At 39.5% G+C, this 13,826-nt stretch overlaps 1 protein-coding gene across 11 annotated transcripts; it reads left to right on the plus strand.

Moving 5' to 3' along the window:
• Positions 1-291: 291 nt before the first annotated feature.
• Positions 292-13,737, plus strand: LOC117576501 (fasciclin-1). 11 transcript variants are annotated; one of them, XM_052007501.1, is made up of 17 exons: positions 295-380; positions 1,240-1,539; positions 4,514-4,552; positions 6,105-6,234; positions 6,295-6,464; positions 6,545-6,772; positions 6,841-7,009; positions 7,069-7,229; positions 9,633-9,641; positions 10,108-10,262; positions 10,326-10,416; positions 10,478-10,698; positions 10,763-10,925; positions 10,989-11,133; positions 11,336-11,371; positions 11,558-11,683; positions 13,526-13,737. In XM_052007501.1, exons 2-17 carry the CDS (start codon positions 1,417-1,419, stop codon positions 13,528-13,530), a joined length of 1,971 nt encoding a protein of 656 aa, XP_051863461.1. In that variant the 5' UTR covers positions 295-380; positions 1,240-1,416; the 3' UTR covers positions 13,531-13,737. The 11 variants fall into 11 exon arrangements, with proteins under 11 accessions (XP_051863463.1, XP_034117186.1, XP_051863461.1 ...); XM_034261285.2 differs by lacking the exon at positions 13,526-13,737 and having other exon boundaries at positions 11,558-12,763; XM_052007498.1 differs by lacking the exon at positions 13,526-13,737 and having other exon boundaries at positions 365-479; positions 11,558-12,763.
• The last annotated feature ends 89 nt before the right edge of the window (positions 13,738-13,826 follow it).

Below are 13,826 nucleotides of genomic sequence, written 5' to 3' on the forward strand. Positions count from 1 at the left end.
GCCCTGAAACGGGTAATATATTTTACAGAAGTATGCATCAAACTGTGCAATTACAATTCCTCGATGTTTCTAATCTATCTAGCTTTATTACAATTTATAGAAATAAAAAAAACACGATAACCATAAAAACAAGATTCCCCAAGTCTTTAAATTTAATAATTTTTGATATTTGACAAAACATGAACAATTCTTGCCCGCACTTTGGCGACCCTGAATCCTTTTTAAGAGTCGCTTATCTGCTGCCATTTTTAGGCACATTTGTGAAATTCAACTTGCGGTCACGCTGACTTGAGGGAGAGTCGCCGTTGAGACGTTAGTTTCAATTTAACGTTCAAGCGTGGTGTACGTGTTTCGGAGTAGTCGCTTGGGGCCCTAGACTGGTATGGTGGCTTCAGTGAGACATTGGCTCTAATGCTCATAGTATAGATTTTTAGCTACTGCATCGAGTATAAAAGAAGTACAAAAAGAAAAAAAGTGGTGTAAGCAGCAAAATATAAAAATCGCCCATTCGTTATTGATTGCTAATGTGTGCTACTAAAAGAGGAAAATAGATTTTTGCAGATATTAGAAGTGTTACGCGGTTGCCTGGAGAGACGCATTGCATAATTTTGCCTAGTTGGCTTGGCTTGGCTTTTTCCAAGAACTTTTCTTTTCCGAATTAGGGCAATAACTACAACTACAACTGCAAATCGGCGGCATTATTTGTGTATTAAAGCGCGAAAGCCAATAGAAGGCAAGGAATGAAAATACGTAGTCGGAATGTGCATAACAATTAAACACGAACGGGCGAAAACAAAAAGAGAAAAACATAAATAATATACAATAAGCGCAGCTTAGTTTTGCCTATTGCTTTTGTGCTGTGCTTCTTGTTCTTGTTCTTGTGCTGTGCTTGTTGTTGTACGTGACATAACGAAATTTGATTGGCATGCGAATTTTCGTATGTGTTTGCGTGGTGTGTGAATGCATGTGTGGTAAATTTAAATGTAGTGTGCAGAGTACAAAAACAACTTGCAAAGCGCTGCTTGATCTTCTGCTCAACAGATCTGTGAGTGTGAATGTGGGTTTGGGTATGCATAGGTTGTATTATTTGTATGTGAGTGTATGAATATGAGAACAACAATAAAGCAAAGCACTGCTTGAACTTCTTAAGGCTGCAAACCGAACTTTCTAAGTTGTCGAAGGGGGATGATTTGGCGGTCGTGAATGAATATTTGATGAGTGTTTAAATTTAAATTACAGATAATATTCGTACAATTGACGGGTGTCGCACACACACAGACACGCGCGTTCGCACCAAAAACATCACAGTAACATATACTGCCAACCCTCGTAAGTCGCCCCCGAAGCCGCCGTTGCTTTGCGCCGTCAGCAGGCGAAAAAAGAAAGAAACAAGTGCGTGAGTGTGAGTGTTGAAAAATGTTCGCAAGCCGTCGAGGCGCATTAGCAGCGCTGCTGCTGCTCTGTTGCTGCTGCTTTGCTCCGAATGCAGCTGTCGCTGAGTTGGCGGACAAATTGCGCGATGATTCGGAACTGTCACAGGTGAGTCACATACAAAGTAAGAGCGAGAACACAACTGTGAACAACAACAACAGTTGAACAGTTGAAGTAAAGTAAACATGCAGCCTCAGCCCAAAATAGAAAACACATGTATTTAACATAGTAGGTGCATAGCAGGTTGTTTCTCTCCCCTTTTTACACAGTTGTTTACACACACCCACACATTTGTAATGAGTTGTTGCCTAGACAAACATATGCACATGTACACACAGCATTGCGAGACGAATATTGACACAATTTGACCGAGCCTGGACACACTGACCTTGAAACGAAAAGCCTTGTGCTAAAACTTACCGACAGAGCGAAAGAGAGTGTGAGTGAGAGAGAGAGAACACAGGTAGATGAGAGAGTTGTGAGCTGCTGCTGGGCGACGTCCTTGACCTTTGGCATTTACACTTGTTGTTGCTGCATCTGAAAAATCAATAAGGCCCAAGCCAGTTCTTCCTCTTTGCTTCTTTGCTAAGCCTAGCCTCTGTCCAAAGTCCATTTGATATGCATGTTGAACACATTATTAAGTAAGTAAATTATGTAAAACCAACAACACACACACTGCTAAACGTAGAGTCGACGCTCGACGTCGCCGTCGCTGTCGCTGTCGACTGAGCATAACAGTTTTCTACCTATTTATAAAGTTTGGTCTGCCTTTTTACACCTTCACACACCGAAACACACACACACACACATGCCTAGACAACACATAAAAGTGTAAAAGTCAGAAGCCATTAAAGGTTCGCTGCTAAAACAACAACAGGAATAGCAATAACAATAGTGTATGTCGTTCTACTCTGTTAAGCATTTAATGCCCAAAAAAAGTTGTTAGTCAGAGTCGAGCATTTTGAAAAATAAAAAAAAAACTAAGAAAAATTTCACAATTGAAAAGAAAGCGTGCGAGTTGCGGGCAGCACAACTCGAGTTGCCAGTTGCCAGCTGAGCGATGCCCTCCCGTCGTTCCCTTACCTGTCACCGCCATAAAGTGAAAAATGCAATGTGCCCTACTGCCTTTGCCATCACTGTACTCGGCAGAAACATATGTAGGTGTATTTACTTTTTCGCACGTGACTGTAGCGCTGGCTTGGACTAGTTTAAAGTAGGAAACAGAGCGTGTGCTTTGGATTCTGTTCTGCTGCAGCTTTTTGTGGCAACAAATGTGGCAAGTTACTCTCTACTCGCTGATTCCCAAATGTAGAGCTATAATTAAATTATATACATTTTTATAAGAATTGGTTTTTTTGCTTGCCTGTTCGTTGTGATGAAGTTGCACTCTTCTTTCTGAGAGTTAAGCGAGAATTTAATTATTATTTCTTCCAAGATAGGTTTATTTGAATTTAATTTGCGTAGTTGACTTATTATTTTATTAAATTCACATGATAAGGGTGCAGATCTTTAACCCTAATTGTTATGATTGAATGTAAACAAAGTAATTTAATAAAAAACATAAAGATCATATGAAGAAAGTCTACTTCGTATTAAATTAATTAAAATATGCGTTCGTTATCAATCACATTAACTTGAACTCTTCCTAGAGATCAAAGAGAATTTCATTATCAGTACAATTAACCACTTCTTCCATAACTGTAGAAGTGTATATTATAATAAAAGTAAAAACTAGAATATTTTTACTTCATCATGCATGTATTAAATTATTGACAGTCCACTTCGAATTAAAATAATTATCTAGTTAGTGCTCAGCTCAATTTAAAATATTCCAGCGAGAGTTTGATGAGAATTATGTACTCACATACTCAAGAGAAGATTTAATCGAAATTCAGAGAATATCCAAGTTTCCCTTCCTGCTTTCCTCTTCTGTTGCAAGGGCGGGCGTTGAATGGCTTCTCTGTGACCTCCGATGCTGACCCCAGACTTCCTGCTGTCCACTCAGTATCCGACGACGTCATCTTTGGCGAGTGTTGAGATTAGTTTAATGTTAATGTTTAACCTTTGACTGTCAGCGCTGAACACTGGAGGCTGGAACAGTAATTGAACTAGGCGAGGATGAAGATGTTTGGGCTGTGGGTGAGCTTGGGGATTGTGGGCGTGGTTGTGGCTTTGGCTTTGGCTGTGGGTGGATTGTTGTCAACTGCCCGGCTGGGTCCGACCTAGGAACAGAGAGAGGAGAACACACATCACACACAACGAGGCAGCAGCCACAGAATCGAATTCAATTAAATTTAATTTAAGATTACAATAGCCATGTATGCATGTTTTTTGTATCGTACATTTATCCATGTGGAGACGCGTGATATGTGGGGAACGCATAGCTCTGTTCTGTTATGTGATCTTCGGTCCGGAGACTTCTCGAGGCGTTGGACGTGAATGAGTGAATGAGTGTCTGACCTTAATGGAGCCAAAAGCAAACACACAGCAGCAAATTGATAGAGATAGATCGTGCTATATATTGTTGTACAGAGCTGCATTAGAGATCCATTGGGGGTGTGAAACTGAAACTGAACTGACATGCGATCCTCCTCCATCTCTATCTCCGACTCTGACTCTGACTGTCTTCGACGTCAGTTGCCAATTAAGAAATTAAGACTTGGCGAGGGGCTGCTGCTGCAATTATTCCAAAAACTTTACCATCTGCATAATTTGTAGCAATTAAATTCGAGTGCGGGACATGCACACAACATATGAATAAACTCACATGTGCGTGAATGAATGATAATGAAAATAATCATTGAAGTGCTGTTCGCCAGGAAGCTGCTGCTCGCCCCCTTAGCCACGCCCCTTGCAGTAGTTCTATTTTGTACGTCATTCATACTAGACATAGTACTGTACTCGTAGCTTGTTTTATTCCCTGACTAGGACAAACAATTAAGTTTCATGAATTTGGCTAAAACCCACAACACGAGACACCACAAAAAACACACACAAAAAACATGTGAAATGCAAACAAAATTTGAACTGCCAGCGGTTCTCTCTTTCTTTCTCTCTTTCTCTCTCTCTCTCTCTCTTTCAGGGCACTGCCAAAACGTTCAGGCGCATTATGCCAGTTAGGGTAAGCTGCAACTACAACAACAAGAACAACACCAACCAACAACTCTCTTATCTTTGTAGCCAAAATGCATAAAAACGTTACATGTTTTTGCCTTAATTTCGTTAATAAATTCTCAAACAAGGGTTGCGAAGTGGGCGTGGCAGACTCGTAAAGGAAAGGAAAGGGGGGAAGCGGGGCTTCAGAGGGTTGCAGTCCAGTCGAGTTTGTTTGCACCGCCGTCTGATTCTGATTCTGACTCTAACGCTGACGCTGTCTCTGACTCTGACTCTGACTCATTTTGCCCTTGACACCACCACGCATCTCTAGCCGGAGAGAGAAAGACAGAGTTCAATGGCACTGCGAGTTTTATTTGTGAAATTCAAAGCCAAATCCACTTGAAGGGTCTCAAATGGCAAATAGCGCCCTTAAGTGCGATTTGACATGAATGAAAATGATGCCATTGCATAATTGCAATTGCAATTGCACTCGAAGAAGTGGCCCAAATAAATTATTCATAGAAAACCGACTCGAATGTGGCGATAAAGTTACTTTAATTCCTTCATGCTTCAATTTGTTTTGTCAAAAGATAGTTTAGCCTGTACTCAGAGCATTAGGGACGTGGGGTGAGAGCTGTAAGATAAGCCAAAGCATTTAAAATGTGAAATGTGAAATGGAAACCAGCTAAGAACCAAAGGCAACAGCAACCACGCAGTTCTCCAATTACTAAAACTGGATGGCGATGGCGATGCCGAAACAAAGATACGAGAAATGTGAACAGCGAACAGCGTTTAAAATAAGGACTAGGGACAGGTAGAGGCAATGTGAGTCATAGTGCGACAGGACGAAAGAGAGAAATACCAAGCGAGAGCGACGTTTCAGATAGTATAGAGTGTGTGTGTGTGTGTGCACACACAACACAAATACCTTAATATATATAGTAGATGGTCAATTTAGAGCTTTGTTTGTCGCACAACGAACGCAGCACAAACTCATAAAGCTGCCGGAGAATGCTTACCAGGGCGTGTCGTAGGTGGTTGGGAAGCCGCAAAGTGAGTGCGGTCTGTTCCCATTCCCATTCCGATTCCCATTCCCTGGCAGGTGGTGCAAGCAAAGGGTCAGCGTCTGTTATTTAGGGTAGCTGTTGGTTGTGGAAAATGCATTTCCAGTCACATATGGCCATCAAAGAGTCCTTACCCTTCTCCCCTCCCTCCTCTACACTAATGACACGCATTCTCACATCTCACAAATATATGTATATTAAAATAGAATGAGAACAACATGAACCGCCCTCGCCATAAACATGGCCCAACATGCTTACGTAATTGGTTCAATAAACCTTTTTGCGCCTTCTGCCCGCCCAGAGAGTTCAAAGTTGTGCTGTTCCCTCTTCTCTGTTCACTGTTCAGTTTTGAGTTGTTTGACTGTTGCCATGGAATTGGCCTGTTTCGTTGTTGTTATTGCCAAAAAGCATAAAATCGCATGATTTCGTTTCGTTCGATAGTTTACACTGTTCAACAAACAAAATGAGCAGTCACAATCATGTCCATTGAAATGAGTTTTTCTTTTCTTGCAGTTCTACAGCCTGCTGGAGCAGAATCCTGTGGCGAATGCAACGTTAGCCCTTCGCTCCTGCACAATCTTTGTGCCGACCAATGAAGCCTTCCAGCGCTACAAGGGCACTGCGCAGGTTCTCTACCACATGAGTGAGTATATCGATCGATCCTGGCAACTGCAACGCAATTTACACTCTCTCTCCTCGTTAGCCACCGCTGCGTTCAGCCAGAGTCAGCTGAAGACGAGCGTGACGTCGGACATGGAGGGCAATCCCCCGCTCTATATCACAAATGGACGCAACGGCGACATCTATGTGAACAATGCACGCATTATTCCATCGCTCAGTGTTGAGCTCACCAATCGGGAGGGCAAGCGTCAGGTCTGTAACTGCATTAATCACTAATAATTATTCATTCACTTAATGATGATGATTCGCTTTTGCGATGCGCTGCGATTCAGGTCATGCACATCATCGACGAGGTGCTGGAACCCCTCACTGCCAAGTCTTCTAGCACAGAGATGAACAACATGGATGCCATGCAATTTATGCGAGTTGCCGATCAGCTCAACTTGGGCAACAGGACTCTGCGAACGTATCGCACACAGGTGACAATGGCAAAGAAGGAATCTCTGTTCGAGTCGCCTGGATTCCACACTTTCCTGGTGCCCATCGACGAGGGCTTTAAGGTTGTTACCCCATTTGATTTCTCCCTGGTGCAACTCGATGCTAATTTGCATTTTAATCTCTCGCTCAGCACTCGACGCGCAGCGGTCTAGTGGACGCCAAGGTTATCGATGGTCACGTCATACCGAACACTGTCATTTTTACTGCCGCCTCAGAGCACGATGAACCCAAGACTTCGGCTGCTTTTGAGGACCAGATTAAGGTCACAGTCAGCTTCTTTAAGCAAAAGGACGGCAAGAGTAAGAACCAACTAGTCTCATCACTAGAGACATATTATTTATTTATCGCTTACTTTCAGTGTATGTCAAATCGAACACATTTTTGGGCGACGCCAAGCACAAAGAAGGCGTGGTGCTAGCAGAGATCGTCAAGGCCAACATTCCCATTAAGAACGGAGTTGTGCATCTGATTCACCGTCCGCTGATGATCATCGACACCACCGTCACGCAGTTCTTGCAGGTAAATGGGCGTGGCAGCCACCCTTTCAAGCACCAAGACCAAAGTAAACTTACACACAGAGTTAGACTATAGACAGAGTTTAGGCTCGACACTCAACCCCTCTGGGTTTGATAGAGTCGCTGAGTTGCAGAATTGCCAGCTGTCCAATACTCGATCAGTGCTTGTTAATATGTGCTTTGCATTTAGCTGAGCTGCGCTCGATTGGAACCCGAGTGGACTCAGACCACAATCTCACGCGTTCATCTATCTGCAAAGTGAAAACAAAAGAATCCGTTGCTGCACCATTCAAACTAAACACATTGAGAGTAGATACAAACACGGTTGCCATAATTGGATATTGGTTTTTGTTTATTATTTTGAAATGCAGCTGTATAAATCTGATTTATTTTCCTCCTTTGAGATGATACAATTATTAAGTGGTCACCAAAATTGGCATAGTGAAAAAATAATTATATTTTTGTTTTTAGGTTTGGGTAAATATGTTGTTTCCTTTTTCCAAATATTCTTTATGCCTCTTGGCAACCGTGGATACACATTCACACACACACACACTTACAAACAGACCCACACATATACACCATATGTATGTATGTAGATCATAAGCGGCGCTTGATCTCAACTCTTAAAACTGAATAGAACACACAAGCCAAAGAAAGAATGCCCAAGGTCTGATATTACATAGAACTGAAATGTACAGATCTTTTTTGCTGGAAGATCTGAATGTTGGGTCAAAGTTTGCTGCGATTGGTGAACTTTGCTCAAAATGCAATTGAGAAGATCGGTTCCATGTAAAATCATAAGCAAAATTTTATTTTAAAATAATTTTAAAATACAAATTTTATTTTAAAACAATTTTGGGTGTAATGTAAGTATTGCCAAAATCAACCAAAAAAAAAAAACCAAAAACCAAATGAAACGCAATGTATTTTATGTAAATTCAAATCTCTTCAACAAAATTAATCATTTTCTAACCCACACTCAAACATCACAATGAGATCTCTTCGGCTGGCAAGCAAACCATTAATTGGCAATCATAAAAGACAATGACCAAATTACTTCATCTATGTTAATATGGGTTTTGCTTAGTCCAAGTTTTGTCACGTCAGCAAACAGATTCATTCAGCATTCATAAGAGTCAGCATATCTTGAATGATTGATAATTGTGTTTATAATTGGCTAAAGATCCCCTCTCAATCCCCCCATTCACATTCATTCGGTTTCACAATCAGCTCGCAGTTCTTAATTCGCCCGATCACTCGATCATTTGATCACTCGCTCCTCTGGCATGCTTTGATCGCAATTCTAACTGTAACTGTACCTCTAATTTTAAGTGTAATTACTCTAACTGTATCTGTAGCATCATCTCGACGATGTGAGATCGCAGCCATATCGCAAACATTCTATATACAATACATTGTTGTGCATTTGATCATTCGACGTCGGAGAAATTAGATCGAAAGCAATGAATCATATGTTTCCTTATCATTTCTTAATCACCTTTCTGACTTGTTTGTTTAGCGTTTTGTTGTATTTCGTTAATCTGCTGCATTTACGCTTTACTGACCGATTGATCTATATTCTGTTTCTCGTCCATGCAAATCCCCATATCGCTCACAAATTAATTGATTCTCCATTTGAATATCCTCAATATCGCCAAATGATCGATCGCTTGATTCTCAAATAGTCGTTCAAGGTAAGCAAATCTTGCTGAATACAAGTGTAGTTAAGCAAATTCTAATATTTCAAATGCTTCGTTTTATATTCAGTTTTTTCGGATGCATGCTTAATGAAATTTCCATTTCGAAGCATTTTCTTTTATCGACGATTCAGATTGGGATCTTAATTTGTTATTTAAAACCAAATTATGAAGTTTCCACTGTCTCGATTTCATATTGCATTTGAATATGTTTTAAAGCTTTGCAGCAATTCCAAATTCGGAATTGTTTGCATGGCGTTTTTTGGCTCGTTATTTCTTGTTTTCATTTTGAAATTGCACGCTATTGGAAACTGAATTTATAATTATCGTATTTTATATGCACGCCTTTTGATTTCGAACAATACTTATTGAATATTTGGGTTTTATTATCTGAAAGTATGCTTAACTCAAATTTTGTCGTATTCGTTTCGTATTTGTATCGTATCGTTAATGAGTGTATAATCCGCAAGAAGACACAAGACAAGAAAATAAACTCTATTTCCCTAATGTTTTATTTCAAATGAATTTCCAACTATGTGGCGGAACTTGCACACGTCGCGGAACCTGAATAATCAATATTAATAATAATGTTTCTATATTGCGTCAATTGAAATGACTCGATTCAAATTATATTCTCCCAATAAATAATTTCAATATACTCAAACGATCTTTCCAACAACTACTCTACACCGATTGTACTGATTTAGTTTCTGACCGTAAGTAATTATACTTGTTTAAGGCAATCAATATTCGTACAACCATCAAGACCCCTAAAAAGACAATCCAATTCATCATCGTCATCTTCCTCATTTTTCATTTCCCATACAAAAAAAAAATAAAGTAAACAAATCATGAAAGATCAATCACATCTTATATCGAATCATAGAGTTATCCAGATTAGGAATTCCCCATTTTATCAAAACTCTAATTGGCTCATTCTATTGTTTTATATTTTATTCGAAACTATAAATGTTGTGAATCTGTATTTATAAGAAATACAATCGCTGTTTGATGTTTGTACACATTTCATACACAAAACATATAACAATTAGCTTGAGCGTCCCCTTTTCCCCTCACATCAGAAACAATAAGTTGTCCAATTTTAGTTCCATGTATGAAAGCATTAATTCTTTATTAATTATGAATTCCTTGCCTAATCACAATATTGAATCTATTTTAAAGGACAACGGTGAGAATGGAGCTCTGCGTAAGTTCTACGAAGTTATTATGGACGCTGGCGGCGGGGTGTTGGAAGGCATCAATAACCTGTCAGAAGTGACCATTTTGGCACCCAGCAACGAGGCCTGGAACATATCTTCAATCGACAATATTGTCAGGTAAATCCATCATTGTTTGAGCGATTAAACAGCCAAATCTTTATTACAATTGTTATATTACAGAGATCGCAAGAAAATGACCGATATTCTAAATATGCACATTATCAAGGATCGTTTGAACGTCGAGAAGATCAGGCAGAAGAATGCTAATTTGGTAAGGCCTAATCAATTAGTCAGTCACAGTCACCAACCTAAACTAATAAATCCTTCTCCAGATTGCTCAGGTACCCACGGTTAACAACAGGACTTTCCTGTACTTCAACGTTAGAGGCGAAGGCGCAGACACAGTGGTCACCGTTGAAGGAGGCGGCGTCAATGCCACTGTGCTGCAAGCTGATGTGGCCCAGACCAATGGATTTGTGCACATCATTGATCGAGTGTTGGGTGTGCCACACACCACTGTCCTGGGCAAGCTGCAAACCGATCCTATGATGAGGTGAGACTCCCAACAATGATGGACTGATCGTTGTACTCACTCTTTATGCTTTCTGCTTTCACAGTGATACCTACCGAATGGGACAGTTCTCTCACTTCAACGATCAACTGAATAACACGCTGCGCCGCTACACTTACTTTGTACCCCGCGACAAGGCTTGGCAGAAGACCGAACTGGATTATCCCTCAGCGCACAAGAAGCTATTCATGCGCGACTTTTACTATCACGTAAGCAAGCAGTATTATTCTGGTTCGCAAAAGCATTTACTAATGTTTGTTATTCATTTGCAGTCTAAGAACCTCTTGGAACGTCATCTGGTCATTGCGGATCATGCGTACACCATGAAGGAGTTGGTTCAAATGTCTCTCACGGACACCGTGGTTCTGCAAACATTCCGGGACTCGCTTAAGGTCAAGATCGAGGAGGAAGCTGGACGTAAGTATTATAGAGTGTATTGTTCTCTAGCCAACTGAGAGCAGCAGAAATGTCTTTTGTTTTGATTCGATGATGATGCTATTGGTACCGTGATTGGTGCGTGATCTGTACTAACTTTTGCTGTTTCTCTATGACTCTACCAAAATCTCATGCTTTGTATTTAACCAAACCAAAACAATATACGTATGCATATAACTAAAAGATCTACATGATGAGTATGCTAGTCACGAATGGACTGGTGAGTGTTGTCGTTTGTCAATCCATCGCACAAACCCACCACAGCCACAGCCATCAATACTGGCCATTTCCAACATTACAACAAGCATTTCAACATTACCAACTCACAATAGCATAGCATAGCAATATCGTAATGTTACGTAGATTGAAAGCGACGTGATTAACTCACTTTGTTGTCTAATTGCAGAATATGTGATCTTGTGGAACTACAAGAAGATCAACGTCTACCGACCGGACGTCGAGTGCACCAATGGCATCATTCATGTCATCGACGCACCTCTACTGGAAGAGAAAGACATTGTTGTGAGCGGAGGTAGCTATTTGCCAGAATCAAGCATTTGCATCATGTTGGCCAACCTCATAATGATAACAGTAGCAAAGTTCTTGAACTAAACTCGAATCGAATCGCATTATTCATAAATGTAAAAATCAAAACCAGAATTCCGATAAACAAACCAACAACACAGTCGTCTATACAAATCAAATTAAATCTCAATTCAAAATCCGACAACAAACAAGAAATAGCAACAAAACAACAACAACATTTACAACTACAAAAAGACAAAAGCAAGCTAACTAATATGATAATGCAAATGTTTTAGCACATGTACATTCATTATATAAACGTGCATTCATATATACATATATGATGATGAACTGTATTATATGTGTCACAAGGAACTCGCCTACCATCATATTTAATTCTTTCCCCCACACACACACACACACACACACACATTTTAAGTTCTATTATGTAAATGTTAAGCATTTAATTCGAATTCCCATACCAAGGCCTTATGTATTATATGAAATATACACACTACTCTTAATTAATTTATATACATACTTATGTTCGACACACATAAATACGTACATATTCTGTAATTTAAGTTCATTGAAAGGTCTCCTTGCTCGCTAATTTATAAGTTTGATTCGTGTCTGCGAATTCGTGTTATTTTTTGTTTGATTTTAAGTGTATATTTTGCCAATTGAAATGTTTTAAGTTACAACTTATTTATGAGTAATATTTTTTGTTCTCGTTTTGTAAGCGCGTAGAATTCGAATCTCATTGTACACGTACATCACTGTCAGCTCACAGAATCACCAAGTTGTTGATGACGTCATCATAAATACACTATATAAATACTTACATCAATGAATATAAAGTACATACGCTCGTATAAACAAACATTCGAACATGTAACGACAACAAAATGAACATCATGGCAACCAACCAACAACCTTTTAACAATGTGAACATTATTTTATAATAAACCTAAAAAGTTTTTAATTTAATTGAATTATGACAAAGAATGTAGATTTTAAATTTTAAGCCAAGCATCCTTGTCTATTTAGGTTAAATTGTATGCCCGCAAAAAAAAACAAAAATAAACTAGAAACGAATATACATACAACTGTATTATATGTATGTATGTTCAAAAGGGGAAGAAACCCCTTACATGAATATAGAATAGAAACCATCCTGCACTTATGTCTAGTATGTATGTAGTTGTTAGTCCTGCTATGCATGTGCCCCAGCCACACGCACACACCCACACAACACACAGACACCGAAAGAGATGCAGACGATAAACGATGGAATGGCAACTGCCAGAAGCAACTTGCAAACTGCCTGTAAACTACGAGAAACATATTAAACACACACGCATACACCCACACAACACACAGACACCGAAAGAGATGCAGTCGATGAACGATGGAATGGCAACTGCCAGAAACAACTTTGCAAACTGCCTGTAAACTACGAGACACATATTAAACACACACGCAGACACACACACACACACAGTCACACACTTCATATGTGTACGAGACATACTCACTGATAACAAGGATTTTGATACAAAATTTTAACATACTCTCTCGTACTTACTTATTGTGCATATGACACGAAATGATTGGACAAGCAATAAGTATTTCCAACTACAGCTGCATTTCAACTTTGTATGTAGCTCGTGTCATGTTTATAGTAAATTCAATCTAGTTTTTGTATTCTGCCATGGGCAGGATCAAAATCAATTGTACTAAGAACATAACGTAGAAACGTAAAACACGAGCGCTAACTATATACAAACTTTCTATTTTTCTCTATCTCTCTCCCTTATAATGCTATATACTATATATATATTTCTAGGTTAGATATTGTAACTAGCGTGAGTCCCCACTACCAAAACTGCGCGACAAAAGAAATGTACGCGTACTCGCGTTACACCACATATTATCTGTACTATAACCTGTATTATTCAAGACATAAATGCAGTAACTATCAGCCTAAATGTACACTACTCGTATCAACAAAGAATCACGCCACCTACCTACCAATCAACCCCAACCACCCAAGCAAAACAAAAATGAAAATGAATGAAAAAACAAAATAGCAAATTAGAATTCGGTTATCGAGTAGCGACAAATGATCGATAACCGATGATTGGTGA

The sequence above is a fragment of the Drosophila albomicans genome, chromosome 2R (assembly GCF_009650485.2).
Source record: "Drosophila albomicans strain 15112-1751.03 chromosome 2R, ASM965048v2, whole genome shotgun sequence".
NCBI lineage: Eukaryota > Metazoa > Arthropoda > Insecta > Diptera > Drosophilidae > Drosophila > Drosophila albomicans.